The 15778-nt window shown below is 41.9% G+C and overlaps 1 protein-coding gene across 2 annotated transcripts; it reads right to left on the bottom strand.

The window, feature by feature from the left end:
- Positions 1–5222: 5222 nt before the first annotated feature.
- On the bottom strand, positions 5223–14669 carry VMA21 (vacuolar ATPase assembly factor VMA21). 2 transcript variants are annotated; one of them, XM_045883697.3, is made up of 4 exons: positions 14582–14669; positions 14177–14441; positions 9605–9714; positions 5223–9004 (listed from the first exon to the last, which is right to left on the bottom strand). In XM_045883697.3, exons 2-4 carry the CDS (start codon positions 14284–14286, stop codon positions 8862–8864), a joined length of 363 nt encoding a protein of 120 aa, XP_045739653.1. In that variant the 5' UTR covers positions 14287–14441; positions 14582–14669; the 3' UTR covers positions 5223–8861. The 2 variants fall into 2 exon arrangements, with proteins under 2 accessions (XP_045739653.1, XP_045739663.1); XM_045883707.3 differs by lacking the exons at positions 14177–14441; positions 14582–14669 and adding an exon at positions 13928–14103.
- Positions 14670–15778: the final 1109 nt, after the last annotated feature.

Here is a 15778-nt window from a genome sequence, read left to right as displayed (position 1 = left end):
ATTAAACTTTTAAAACCCAGTATTAACAGAAAGAACACACACCTTCTAGAAAGAAAGCTACATCTATTTCTGATAAAGAACCATGTGTTCAAAAGATATAAATTATGAATAATTTACATTCTGTAGAAAACATTGTATTAAAGGCAGATACGGGGTCGAAGTCTGGAGGTTTCCCTGCCACTAGTTTGGGGTGAACAGAGCTGCCCCTGTCTCCCCAATGGAGTCCCACTCCATTGCAGTCCCAGCAGCCTCAGGGACTCAAGGAAACAGAAAGCATATGTTAATATCAAACTCAATAGAAAGAATTCTAAAAAGGGACATAATATGGAATGACATTCATTCACTCAACACATGCACTGGATATTCTGTGGCAGGCACAAGGCAGGGCACCGGGCATAGAGAGTGTCAGCAAAATTGGTTGATGTGATGCTTACCTGCATGGAAATGCATGGACCACTAGCGCTCACCCAGGCAGAAATCGGGGGTGGGGGTCAGGCCAGTTGAGAACCAAATCGTGAAGCTCCCCCTGGAACTCTCTTAAGCATACCATTGGGCTTCGGGTGTTTTGAGAAGCTCGTGACCTATCTAAGGAACTGCAATCACGGGGTTCCAGCTGGAAGTTAGAAGTCCAAAATCAAGGCATGGGCACAGCCACACTCCCTCCGGGGGCTGTAGGGGAGGATCCTCCCTGCTCTCTTCCAGTTTCTGCGGGCCCCAGGCTTCTTTGGCTTATGGTCACATCACTCCGGTCTCTGCCTCTGTCTTCACAGGGCCTTCTCTTTCTTGTGTGGGTCTGTTTCAAACTCCCTCTGCCTCTGTCTTATAAGGATACATGTGATTGCATTTAGGTTATGAGGGATTATCGAAGATCACCTACCAAAAGAATCCAGGTAAACTCCTCCTCTCAAGATCCTTAATTTAATCACATCTTTCTCCATGTAAGGTGATATCCACTCTTGACATACAAAGTAATATTCACAGGATCCAGAAACTGGTGAGTACATCCTTGGAGTGCTATTTTTTTAGACTACCACAAAACCCTTGTGATAATATTGAGCCCATCCAGATAATCCAGGATACTCTCCTCCTCTTAAAGTTGGCGAAATAGCAAACTTCAGTCTATCTGCACCTTTAATTCCTTTTTCACAGGTCCCCAGGATTAAGATGTGATCATCTTTGGGCAGTCATTATTCTGCCTAGCAGACTATGTAATGTAGTATTATGGGGCTGAATTGTGTCCCCTTCCCCTCAATCCCTATGTTGAAGTCCTAACCCCCAATACTTCAGAACATGAAGGTATTTGGAGATACAGTCTTTAAAGAGGTCATTAGTTAAAATGAGGTCATTAGGGTGAACTCTAGTCCATTATGACTGGTGTCCTTAAAAGAAGAGGAGATTAGAACACAGACATGCACAGAGGGAAGAGTATGTGAAGACACAGGAAAAAGATGGCTGTCTACCAGCCACGGTTCTTTGGTTCTGCCAACACCTGGAGCCTGGACTTCTGGCCTCCAGAAGAACTATGCAACAATACATCTCTGTTGTTTAAGCCACGCAGTCTGTAGTACTTGGTTATGGTGGCCTGAGCAAATTCATGCAGTACTCTAATCCAGAGAGCTATTATCCCATCACATTCACAGGCTCCATCCATAGTCAAGAGGTGGACAGGATACAAGGCATGCACATGAGGCAGTGGGACTCTTGGGGGCACCTTAGAATTCTGCCTACCACACATGGCAATTCCCACCAGACCCTCTGCCACGTCAGTTGGAAAAACTGGTTTAACTTCTCTTGCTTATTCCATTTTACTGAGCTTTCTATTCATTTCCCATTCAACTTTCAATCCCAATTCTAGTTGGTCCAAGATGGGTCGGGAGGGAGGAATGAGCAAAGGATGGAGGTAGAGGACTGCATTTCTAAGTAGAAGCAGTAGAAATACTAGGGGAGGCACCCTGGGGGCTTAGTTGGTTAAGCGTCTGACTCTTGATCTCAGCTCAGGTCTTGATTTCAGGGCTGTGAATTCAAGCCCCAAATTAGGCTCTATGCCACTATGAAAAGAAGAAGAGAAGAGAAGAGAAGAGAAGAGAAGAGAAGAGAAGAGAAGAGAAGAGAGAAGAGAAGAAGAGGAGAGGAGATACATGCCACTATTAAAAGAAAAGAGAAAAAAGAAAGGAAAAGAAAAGATCCATGCTACTATTAAAAGGAAAGAGAGAAATGAAAGGAAAGGAAAGGAAAGGAAAGGGAAAGGGAAAGGGAAAGGAAAAGGGAAAGGAAAGGAAAGGAAAGGAAAGGAAAGGAAAGGAAAGGAAAGGAAAGGAAAGGAAAGGAAAGGAAAGGAAAGGAAAGGAAAAGAAAAGGAAAAAAAAAAAAGAAATACTGGGCAGGGGGGGAAGGCATGGTGCCCTTGGTCTGTTCTACATCCCATTTTTAGGAAAGAAATGGAATGTAGAAGTGTGAGCAGACTTAATTTTTCACGGACCCCAAATAGTTTCATTTTCTATTGTGGATATTTTTAAAGCAATAAAACATCAGGCTATGCAATATACACTTTTCTTTAAAACAAGTATTTCTATAGTTACATATAGCTGAGAAAAATCAGATTATTTCTACTCTACTTTTGTTCTGTTTTTGCGCATGTTAACAGGCCAGAGGTAAACTTGATGACATCGCTGATAAAGGCAGAATCACACAGCAGAGCACTAGCCAGCGTTCCCAGACGCAGGTGCCAGGCTGCCTCTTGCCACTACTGTCTGTGGGACACGTGTTAAGTGGGATCCTAGCTGAATGACCGCAACTGCTATGTTCTATGGAACCTGGTTAAACAGGAAAACCCCAGGTGCCATACCCACAAAGAGCACATCCAGCTGCACTGCTGCTTTGCTTGTATGCAGGCATACAGCACGCCGCCCCCGGGGTACCTGTGTTTATAAAGAACTACGGATGCTGTGGGGAGGGCTGGGGGCGGGAGGGGATGTTTTAGGATTTCAGAGCAGAGTGCAGAGTCCTGCAAACAGAAAAGCACAGATACAGATAGGAGAAAGATTTTGATGACTCTCCAACTATTTCAGTTTTCTTCCTAAGTCAGAACTGACAAATTCGGTACAGAGGGACTCTGCTGGTATCTTGCCCCTGACTAGGGGCCCAGCCCTCATGCAGCTGTAAGGTCCTCTGAAGGATGGCCCCACACCAGGTCCTGCCCTGTCCTGACACTGACATTGGTTCCATGCTCCAAAGTGCATGACTCCCATCCCTGTATTCATGTCTATATCCCTATCTACATCCATATCCATATCTACACACATGTGTATACACTGCATATTGCCATTTCCACTTAACAAATCTGTTAAGCCCTGCAGCGAACATGCTAGGAGCCTCACCAGCATCAAACCCCTTCCTCAGGGGCGGTCACTGAGTGGCCTGAGTTAACCGAATGATTGGTTTGGAACTGGGCACTTGTCCAGGCATAAACCCACCAATGCTTGGCATTGCCTGGCCAAGGTGATTGTTTCACAGGTAGGTATGTAACCTGATTTAGTCCAGAGTGAAGCTCAGGGTGTTTGTTGAATGGTTTGATGACTATCTGTGGTGTACAGATGAAGCCCCCGAATGGCTGCGGCCATTTTGTTATCATGAGACAGGGAAGCCTGAGGTTGTCACCAACACACTGAGAAGGACATGCAGAGAGAATCCGAGAAATGGAGCAGGAACTCTAAACTGTGCAGATGGATTGGCCCCATCTCTGACCTCTTCCATTGTTTAAGCCAGTTTGAACCGTGGTTTCTGGTACGTCCAGTTGGCCAAGAACACCCATACTACAGCAAGTGTGAGGCACTGGGGATTCAGTGGCATACTGAAGCACACGGTATAGCGGAGGGAGGTCAACCATCCAGTATTAGGTGTTGTGAGAGCGACGGGGCAGGCCTTTCTGAGAGGCAACAGGAGAGTTGAGACCTAAAGGGTGAGAAAGAGCCAGCCCTGGGAGGAGCTGGGGGAGAGGGTCCTGGGCGGAGGGAACAGCCAGTATAAAGCTGTGAGGTGGGAATGAGCATGGGCAAAACAGCAGGGTGTACAGGAAATGAAGCGGGAAGATGCAAGCAGTGACAGGAAAAGTATTTGGGGGCGGGGCGTCATACTATTCATAGAGCAGATATGCCTAGGAAACCATTTCCAGTCTTCTCCGTTAGTTCCTTTGCTTTTGAAACCAGATTCTCTAAATGCCTGGGCTAGCTTTTCCCCTCTCTTCAAGGCCAACAGTAAGAGGAAGGCATCAGCAGAACAGCAGCAGCAAAGTCAACATGATGGTCGGGTAGCCAAGCAAGCTCTCCCGATTTTAAGCTGAGCCTTCAATACATAGCATTGGGCAGGACTCTACCTTTGCTTAATAAAGTACCTATTTCAGGCCTGCTTTATATAAACATCTTCAAGTCCAGCATTAAAAACATACATTAACAATTCCCAATCTCGAGCAGCAGTTCTCAAACTGGCTTCATCAGATATGGCCTGTTACAGACAAGTATTTCCATTCCAGGCCCCACCCCCAGAGGCTCGGACTCAGTAGGTCTGGGCAGGAAATCCTGTAACGTAATTCCAGTGGTTTCTGCAATGCCATTACATGTGTCCAGAGTTCCCTGGACATCTTATAATCTGTACCTTTGTATATAAATACGATTGTACATAATCTGTGTATCTTGATACTAAGATGTCTCAAATCTTTCTTAGAGGAGGATAGTATTTATTAAGAACTAGCTAGAGCCCTTAGAAGCACGGAAAGGAGCTGGAGTACAATCAAAAGGTGGCTAGACGGCCACAGACAAAGGCAACTGGCACAAGGAAGGGGGTGGCATGCTGGACAGGGCAAGGAATTGACTACCCCCATACTTAATTACTTAGCCACAAGTATTACTCCTTTAGCAGTATTTGAAGCCCATTCACTCTCAAATGAATGTTCTTTAAAAAGCCACAGGACAAGATGCTGCTTTCTTTCCTCACTGCCACACCACTTCTAATGGGTCCACCACAGATGGGATACAACCAGCCCTTCCTGTCTCAGTACCCCTCAGAGCCCCCACCAGTTTGAGCACCTCTGGTCTACAATTATTGCATAAAAACTTACCCTTGACAACTCTATATATTTTATATGGTATAAATAGAGGCAAGTAAGTGCTAAAAAAAAACAAAGATGTTAATAAACTTACTATTCACTGAATCAGGACACATCGAAGTCACATTACGAACACTTTTTTAATGACAACAGATGGTAAATTTATACAAATTACAGGCTAGAATATAATGGATACAAAATCCATCCAGGTTAACAGTTAGAAAAGTATCACTTACAAAAGTAAATCTGATTCAAGTGGCTAAAGAACTCAAGCCCCCCATTTCGATCATTACACAGAGCTTTCAAAATAGCGCATCTAATCCCCGCCCTAGTCAGGGCACTATTCAAAGGCTACAGCAAACTCAATGACTCTACTGAGTTAAAGATTCTAACATCTTCAGCAAGGATGTCAAGAGATATCTCGTAACAGGTTCACTATGCCAAACTCAAACAAGAATGTGAACGTTCTTTGCAAACTGTAAGGTGCTGTGCAGATGTTGTTAGCTATTGCTATTATTACTGTCCAGTGAGATTTCACTGAACTTGAGAAAAAGGAAGACTAGTCCGTGTAACTGACAAATATGACTGATAGAACACCTTAAAAGGAATGCAGATACTACTCTCAAGAACGTGAAGCAATGAAACAGGAAAGTGTGGCCAGGAGTGATGGTAAACTGGGGAATTCCAGACTATTTTAATGAATATATAAAGGATTTTACTACTCATAAATTACATGTAATAGTTATTGTTAGATTCCCAAAGTCCCTGAAAATAATTTCTCAGGTGACCCTTTCCCTTCTGCAAAAAGAAAAAAGAAATCTTGTCAAGTTATCATTGTGTGGCTTCAGCTCAGCTCTTGCAGAACTTAAATATAAAAGTAGAATCTTAACTAATAAAGTTGTACTACTCTGTTGGAGGACACACATTGCTTGACAGCAGAGAAAATCTGCTGCTGACCTCAGACAAGTGACAAATTCTGTGCCATTGTTGAACCAACAACGGTCTACGACTTCACTTGTTCATAAATAAAACAATGAACATCAACTCTAGAGATGAGAAATACACACTAGATATTTCTTTGTTTCATGTACCTTTGGTTACCATCTTTCCTTGGGTACACCTTAACTGTTTTTACTGGTCTCCTCGGGTACTCTAGCTGTATATATAAAATTTACATGAAAATGGCAGATAAATATCAAACAAGTCAATTAGCTGCCTCTTTTGGCAAAGGTGATGAGATTTTTATGATGAAAATAGCCTAATTATTACAATGCATATGTTAGATTTCCATGAAACAGGAGGTCTTTTTAAAAGATGTTTAACTTCCTTCAGTAACAACTCAAAACTGAATTCTGCTGTTACATGTAAAACAGTATCTATCCACTTGAAGAGCTAATAACATCAGATGCATTCCACAACACACTTCATTTTCTAGCACAACAGGGAAGAAAAGATTATATTCTGGCGGGGGGCGGGGTGCAAAATGGGAGGTGAGGTGGGGAAGGTAATATGTTTATCAGTAGCTCGTGCTGACACTTCAAGTTTACGCTTCCTAATTGAGGTTATTCTTAACAATCCATTTTCAAACAATAGTGAACATATTCTTATCTTAAAACACATGTAAGGGCTCAATTGTAGCTTTCCTTTCTATACATCCTGAAGTATGTACATCGTGCAACAGGAAATCAGTGAGACATCTTGAAAAATAAATCTGTAGGTCAAATACCGTATGTCATTTCAACAGCAGCAAAGTAGTGAGTTAGCAGTTAAAACTCCAGGAAAAAATTAACTGGTTTGAAAACAAGCCTGTATTTTAACAATCCTAAATATCAACCCTAGCATCCAATTCTAACTTTCAAACACTTGGTACTTTTTCCAAGAGGAAATTACAACTGCTTTTGCATGAATCCCTGGTTTAAATACTTGCAGAAAAACACCCATATCATTTTCTACTCAGCAAACGTCTGAAATCAAACAAAATAATCTAACATTGGACATTCATATTTTACAAACAACGTGAGATCTCAAAAGTACAAAACCTTGGCATTATAGAAAAGAAATTAGGTGGACAAAAGTTCTAAGTATAACAAGGCATCTAAAGGGACAACCATTTACCCCAGACTTAAACTGGGGTATTCTACAATTTTATATTAAATTTGTACAATTTTATACTAAAACTGTAGTCTTTAAGAAAACACTTTACATTTAGAATAACTGCTTAAAGACATTTAAACTGTAGACATTTAACTATAAGCAAAAATAATTGTCCTACAATAGTCATCTTTCATTTTTTTCTCAACAATTAACACAAATGCCTCCTTAGCTTTTATGCCTAACCATCTCCCTATTCCTTTAGTCCAGCTGCACAACCAAAACAGGGGTGAACAGACAAATCAGTAATGGCAAAAACAGCAAGGGCCACTGTATTAGGAATTACCAGTAACAAGAAATTGGAACAACGAGATATCTATCTAGTAAAAAAGAGTAAAGGTAGAATGTGCTTCTTCAAGAAAATGGCCAATAATCATTCACCTGGGAAAAAAAAATGCAAACAGCTATGAGGTAACACAGGCAGAATTTGAGCTTAAACCAAACATTCAGTGTATTGAACTAGCATTAGGAAATGCACATGGGATATAAACCAAAAGAGTGTTTATCTCTAGGTGGCAACATCACAGGGAATTTAAATTCTCTTCCTGTTTCAATATGCATTTATCCAGGTGTGTTTTTAGACTGCACACAAGTAGTACCAACTAGCTGGAAAGAACAGACTAAGGATACTGAACTAAAACCACAGGGTCTTTTTCTATCAAATAGGACCTCAGGATTATGTAACTATATATAACAGCTGTGATTGAAAAAGACTTGACTACCAATCCCAAGAATACTTCCTGGATGATAAAGATAATCAACTTTCAGGAAATATGTGAAAATGGACATATTTAAATGTAAATTCCTATCATATAACTATTAAAAAGTAGGAAAAACAAACTGAAAGGGAGTTTACACAAACCCCGTAATGAAAGCATTACTTCATTGTTCAATGACAGAGCAAAGCAGATCATTAAAAAGTTAGCCTAAAAGCACAGGGTAGCCTGCAAAGGCTGAGTGCCCAGGTAGCTACCTCTTTGCTTTGCTACCTAGATCCTTCAATAAACCAGTCCTTTTACACGAATGGGTGTGATTCAGCCTAGTCTTCCCATGAAATAATATAATGAAAAAGATTCCTATTGACTAGGGATTACACTTTACGCAAAATTTCTCAGTGACATTCAGATGAAGTCCAAAATCCATAATTCAAGCAATTTTGCACAGGAATTTACAACCTAAAATCCAATGACCCAGGACTTTCATATGATAGTAAGGAAAGCGTTCCAGTGAAAAACAGCTTAGATTTCCTTCACTGTGTACATCTTAACATATCCAGACAAGTAAACCTTAAAACCAAGCAAAAGACAAAATGCTGTAAAACATTTTTGGTTATGAGATAATCAAATTCTTCCCAGAATGTGTAACTAAGTTAACATACTTATTTGTGACCAACTTAACTTTTCCAAATGCTCATCTGCAAATGAGAGGCTCATAGTTAAAACTGATGATACAAATCATTGTATTAGAAGGATCAAAATTTACACTAGTCAAATGTGACTCCTTCAGATTGATTTTAACATGTTCTCAACTTTATTGAAATCATCAATATCCCAGACACATTTACCATTTTTAAAAATCAATTTAATGCTATCAAAAGGTGATGTTCAATTTAATCCTGTTTGCCTTCACGCCACTGTCGTGAGCCTTCATTCCAGGCCACATAAACAAAGAGGGCCAACACCACGTGGACGGCGACCACCGCAACAATAGCAGCGTAAAAATAGCTGTCCCTATTGGACATTCCAAAGGCGCCTATCAAGAGAAAAAAAGTTTCCATTTTATTCCAAAATTTATCAAAGTGCAAAAAACAAAGCATACTGCTTTTTATTAGCTATATATTTATTTAACTAGTCAGGCAATTAAAAAGTAATGCTTTGGGTGGTGATAAATCAAGTATTCATTTAAAGATCTGAATACCTTCTATACACAAAGAACATTATTCTGAGTGAAAACTGTAATTATGACTTCACTTACGGACTTCAACATAAAAAGGGGGACTTTATTTTCTTTTTCTACTAATGTCTGCCACCAAAGGTACATTGCCCCAAACTCCTCCTCCCATGTCAGCCAACTCTTGCTGTCAGAGGTATAGTAAAAGAAAGGACTTGCAAGCTATTTCACAGAAAACCATCAACAAATACACTGTCACGCTAAAATAACTCAATGATGAACAAGTTAATTTCATGAAGGAAGATTCATTTGAACAACATGATTTTTGAAAAGCAAAACAGAAATAGATGGAAGAAGCAAATTAAGAATACCCAGCTTACAGATATAAAGAGATCATAAACACATGGAATCTTAAATATACTAAGGGGGAAAATGTCTTGTTTTATCATCATCGAGGATTACCTTCAAAAACATAAGATTTAGTCGTGAAATATAACCCAATAGGTACAGTGATCATTAGAGCTGTGAAGAACAGGAGCGTCTTCAGGGTAGATGCTAATGAACTTTCATTTCTGGAAGAAAGTAAACAAAGAGAAAATCAGAACCTGCACAGCCATTTCCAACTGGTTTTGTGTCCACAGAGAAGATGCTGGAAACCCTGCCCCTGCCTCAGAAGCAGTGGCCAGAGGAAGAAGAGTAGAGACAGAGACTCAAAACTAGAAGATCCTAAAGACCTACAGAACACCCAAGGGACTGTTATTCAGATCCAGTGTGAGGAAGCGTCAAAGTATGAAAGTGGTTTGTAGTCTCCAAAGTGCTACGCCAAGTGTACCCTAATTACAGAATTTATAATGGAGGCAGTAAACAACTAATGATGTTCCTTCACAAAGCATCCTATCAAGGGCTAGCTGGATACACTACAAACAAGGTATGAGAATCTCCAGAGAAAAAGCAGTCTAGAACAATTTGGATGCAGCTGAAGGAAACTTAGTTCCTTTGTAATTAAATAGCTATTGTACAACTTAGATGGTCTTCAGGTAACATGCATTAAAAATTGAACGTCAAAACACCTTCTATTAGTGAACTCTATTTGTCCAGAGGTTATTTTAAAGTCAAGGAAATATTCCAATGGAGAAAGTTTTGTTCCAGAATACAATAAAACCATTCTGAAGAATGCAATCAAGCTTTTCAAATTATATACTTGAAGAAAAACAAGTCTGATAATCTGCTACTTAAAAACATTAATACAAAGATTAACATAAAAAAAGATTAACATAAAAGCACAAACAAAACTGGATACAATAAAAATATCCATAGTAAGAAAATAATTTCACAATTGATGTATATCAATATATGGACCCATTAAAAAGAATTTTGACCACTACTCAGAAAGTCCTCGTGTGACAAATGAACAAGGCAAACTACATCGTATTATGTTTATCAGGGGTCTGCAAAATAAGGCCTAAGGGCCCAATACCTAGTTCTATAAATAAAGTTTACCTGGAACAAAGACACACCCATTTGTTTATGTATCATCTAAGGTGGCTTTGGAGCTACAAAGGACAAGGTGAGTAGTGGTGCCAAACTATATGGCCCCCAAATCCTAAAATATTTACTATCTGGTCCTTTACAGAAAAACTTCACCAACCCCTGACATATACTATTCCAATTATGTTAAAAATGTGTGCACATAAAAAAGGACTCCAGATTAATATACAAAAATAATTTCCCCATTTTCAGAATGTTCCTTAACGTTGTTTCACTGACTTTTCAGCAAGTGGATATGTGTCAGCATTTGTCCTACACATTGCTACAAATGAGCAGCACTAGTGAAAGTGAAGCCACAGGTTTCCAGCGATCCTGGACACATCTGTACCTACACTGTGAACGCAGTAAACCCTATAGCTTTAATCATTTAGCTTAAGGTCCTTTTTGTCTCTTAAATCTAACCATCCTCAGACTACCTTAACACACCTCACACTTTATGCTTATTGTCAACACTAGAACTTATTTAATTCTCTTTCTGGTAATCCTCAGAGGCTCCAGTTTTTGTCCGTATCTTTAGGAAGGAGACAGCCCAGCCTTCAAGGTCCCCCTCAAAAGAGCCTCTCTCCTAGGCACCTTTCCGGATCACTCCAGCTGAAATGATTCATTGCTCTGGGATGCAATCACACTTAACTCATACCTGTTATTACAGCACTTAATGTGCCAGCTTGCTTCCTATATAGTCCTGCACATTTCTCTGGAGCCCTAGAAAATCCAGGCAAAGGGGGTCCTTATAACTGTGTAAATGATTGGCGAGGAGGTTTCTGGCAGCTCAGAAAGGAAGGGAACATCTCAAGTTTATGGTTTATAAACAATGGTCTACAAACTTTTTTTGACTATTAATTCATCTTAAATATAAGTTCTGAGCACAAACCCCATATATAGGCATACTGGTTTTTTTGAACAGATCAGCTACACACACATTATCAATTCATTCCTTAAAATATAAAACATATGCAAAACTGGATACTAAAAAGGATAAGGTTAAAATAAATTCATGTAGAAGTTCTAATATTTTCTTCCCCTACTTCAGCGGATCATCTTTTAACACATCCTCCTACAGTGATCGCTGAGCTACACAATCCTCATCTAATATAGTTATGCTCCCTTAAACTGTTTCCTAGTAGTAAACTTTTAGGGAAATTTACTGGGTAATTTTCACGAAGAATATGAGTAGTTCTATAGTAGGTCTATAAAAATTCAATGTCAGTATTTGACCACTTCTTTCATGAATCCCAACAAAAAATATGACCTTCTGGGTATTTCTATGGTGAGTTCAAGTATGCGTTTTAGGCATGCAAAGTTAAGATAGCAAACCTGATAAAGAAACAAAGCTTGAGAATCTAGAGAAAGGGAGTGTTAACTGGTTCTTTTGTTCTTCAGATCATCTCTCTTGAATATCTACTATCTGACCTGGCTTTCAGAAAACATTATTATTGAAAAGATGATATAATACCACATAAAAATGTGTTAAGGCGAACAAAAGCATTTACAATCCCACCACTCAAACATAATCTTTTCTTTTGTACATGTTAATTTCTAGCCCCACGCACTATGTCAGGCATTCATAGTTTCAACTCTTTTTCACTTCTTTTACCTAAACCCCAAAATTTGACTTTTATTCTGGGTTAGGACCTCACAAATATGGGACTAAGTATAAAGTTAAGCACACAAACTTCTGAAAACTAGCAAACTTCTTCTAGTGTTTACAGGACATTTTCTCTCTGGCTTCCAGCCACACCCCCACCGCAGCTGGCAGTTCTGCCGGCACAAGTCAGCTTGGGTTTAACAGGTGAATTATTCTAAGGGCGCCTGGGTGGCTCAGTTGGTTAAGCGACTGCCTTCAGCTCAGGTCATGATCTCAGGGTCCTGGGATCGAGCCCCGCATCGGGCTCCCTGCTCGGCGGGGAGTCTGCTTCTCCCTCTCCCACTCCCCGTTTGTGTTCCCTCTCTCGCTGTGTCTTTCTCTGTCAAATAAATAAATAAAATCTTTTAAAAAAAAAAAAAAACTAAAACAAAGCAACTGATGTCATTCAACTGATCTCTTCCATGTATCTCTCATTGGGTGTTACAGGGACTTGTTAGAAATAAAGAATGGGAAAGTCCAGAATTAAAGTGGGCCTCACACAAAGAAATAACTCAGGATGAACCTTACTGTTCCCCGACTCTTAAAACCACCTAGAGTTTACCCACTTGATACGAACTTCCATAGCAAGCACTAGGCAGATACAGCTTACCAGGTTCCCTTCTGTGGCAAGCAAGACTGCCACTGCAAGTAGATTTCACTGTAAATCCCATTAGGAAACACTAGAATCAGTCTAGGAGGGCTACACTGTATTCTAAGTGTATTTGACAAAATTATCTCTTGGTATTCTCACTAGTAAACAATAATTTAAAAAACATCTACGTTGACATCATAAGAGAGAGAAAAGGGTCACGGGGCTCCAAAGATCATGGGCTTTGGAATCAGTGGGATTGGTCAAATGCCAGCTTCAACACTTTCTAATTGTGTGGCCTAACTGTGTGATCTTGGGCAAGTCACTTATCCTAACTTCATCTTCTTTAAAAAAAATAAAGGGGAGAATAACATTTTCTTAATTTTGCTGACGTATGTAATAAAGAGCCTAAGTTGAGTCTGGCACACAGTAGGTCATCATCCAATGGCAGCTAAATCCCTCCCCACCCTCTTGCCTACCGAGGTATCATTGGCTAGGCTAGTGGGCCAGAACAACCATTCTACTCAGCCACCAACCCCCATCCTACTAACTCCCCCAAGTGAAGCTATCTCAAACCAGGGGCAGCCCCTACTCTCTTCCCTTCGTTCATTGATACAGCAAACACTTAAGCCCCAACGATGCAGGCCCCGTAGGGGACACGTAGATGGAGAAGGCCGGGTTTCTGTCCTCAGGGAGCTCACCCTGCAGTGGGGAGAGATTGCAGAGAGCAAGATCGCAAAACAGACGACAGCGAGAGGAAGTGCTAGAACAGAAGCAAGAGCTGAAGGCCCGCCGACGTCTCCCCTCTGACCCCAGGTCCCTGCTCCCGAGCGTGTAGACGCTGCAGACCCCAACCTACCTCCCTTCTCCCCCACCCCGCAGCCCGGCCCCGAGGGTCCAGACCTCACGCCCACTGCAAGCCAGCCCGCTCGGCTCGAGCCTTCCTTTACACCCCATTCCAGGCCAGGGCCAGACAGTCTTGCGGTCAGGACCCCCACCCGGCCTGGGCCCCGCTCCGGACTACCTGAAGTCGGGCGGCTGCAGCGCATTCAGCGCCGCTTTATCAAGGCGCTCCATAGTGTAGCCGCGCCCGCAGCAAGTGCTGGGAGGCGGGCTGGGCTCGCGTACCGCACTCCGTCCGCTCTGCAGGCGACCGGTAGAGGCGTGCCGCGCCGGAAGTACCGGCCAATGCCGGGCGGCGGGCCGCAATGCGCAAGTGCGGCGCGCCCTGGTGACGTTTAGCTGCGCCGGCGGCGGCGCTCATGTGACTTACCGGCCAGGGTTCCGAGGCGTGCGCCCTGTCAAGAGCTGTCTGCGCTCGAGGAGCAGGCCAGGCGAGTAGCCCAGCCACTCTACGTTGAGCCGAGACTTGCCTCGCAGCATGGTCCTCCGAGGTGGGCGGCGGTGTCGCCGCCACCTGAGCGCGCTTGAGCACCAATGGTCCCCCTGGGAACCCCTGTCGCCGAGCTGGGGTTTCGAGGCTACCGGAGCAGATGACCCGCAAAGAAGGACGACCAGGCAGAGAGAGGATTGTGGTCCTAGGCAACCAAGCAGTTTCCGAAGACAACACAAAATAAGCAGTGTGCACATTATTCCCCAGCCCTTGAGAAATGCCTTATTCTTACCAACGGTGAAAGTCCAGCCATGGGAAAGTGGGAGGAGTTAGTTCAGCACTCACCCGAGTCCGTAAGCTAGTCAATGTCAGAGCTGAGAGAGCCCTGGCTGAGAGTGACTGTTCAGGCCTGACGATGCCAGTGACCCCAACTTCCACTTCAAGTTAAAAGCATTTTGCAGCTGCTCAGAAAGCTGCCAATGAGACAACAGGGACTCAAATAGTAAGGGACAGATGGGCCTCCCGGGCCCGTGCAACCCGAGAAAGGTATAAACGAAAACAGTGCCGTAAGCCTAGGGTCAGCCTTGACAAAATAAGGTTGCCACTGGCTGCTAATAAGAGGACAACCCTTACATGGTCAACGCCTGGAAAGGGCCGCTGACCACACATCTATTTTCTGCACCACATGGATACAAAGACCACATGTGAAACCATGACTAAACACGGCAGCTTAAAACAGTGTTAAGCACTGGGGACTGGGCTGCAGGAAGCCTGGGTTTGAGTTCAAACTTAATTCCTCTCCGGCCCTCATCTAGACCCTTAGGGGGATAAGAATCACCTAATTCCAGAACTAGGGCAAAATTAGAATTTTACTGTGGGGTTGGCAAACTGTGGCCAGCCGGGTGAATACATACAGCCTGCCTGCCACCTGTTTTCCTATAGCTCGTGAATTAAGAAAGGGTTTTCCATTTTTAATGGTTAAAAAAAAAAAATCAAAAGAAGAGTAATATTTTGCCACACATGAAATTAAAATTTCAGTGTCCATAAATAAAATTTTATTGGAACTCAGCCATGCTCATTAGTTTGTATCATCTGTACCTGCTTTCACACTACAATGGCAATGTTGTGTAGTTGTGACAGAGACTGTATAGTCCACAAAGCCTAGAATGTCTACTATCTGGCCCTTTACAGCAGAAGTTTGCCACTCCTGCTCTAGCTAATCACCCTATAATGAAGTCCTTGAACCGCTAGGGATCCGTAATTGTAGTAATGGGGTTTCTGAGGATAATTTTCAATATTTAAAAAAAAGTAACAAATTCAATGTATTTACTTGCCATAAGGGATCAACAGCTACTTAGAACATGACCTTTCTTTGATTTTAGGCACTAATTATATCACATTGATGAGGTAATCCTGGTTATCTCGTGAGAAAATATACAAATTATTACTAAACTAAACTAAGCCATAATATACTTGGCCGAACACAAGAGGAGGGAACTTTGCTTTGTGACTTTGTGTATCTCCAATGCCTAGATTGAGGTC

Source organism: Mirounga angustirostris, unplaced genomic scaffold (assembly GCF_029215605.1).
Source record: "Mirounga angustirostris isolate CCGP_5_RB_7025 unplaced genomic scaffold, mMirAng1.0.hap1 SCAF_11, whole genome shotgun sequence".
In the NCBI taxonomy this organism is placed as follows: Eukaryota; Metazoa; Chordata; class Mammalia; order Carnivora; family Phocidae; genus Mirounga; species Mirounga angustirostris.
The sequence above is the reverse complement of the archived record's forward strand: the minus strand, read 5'-3'. Positions and strand labels throughout refer to the sequence as shown.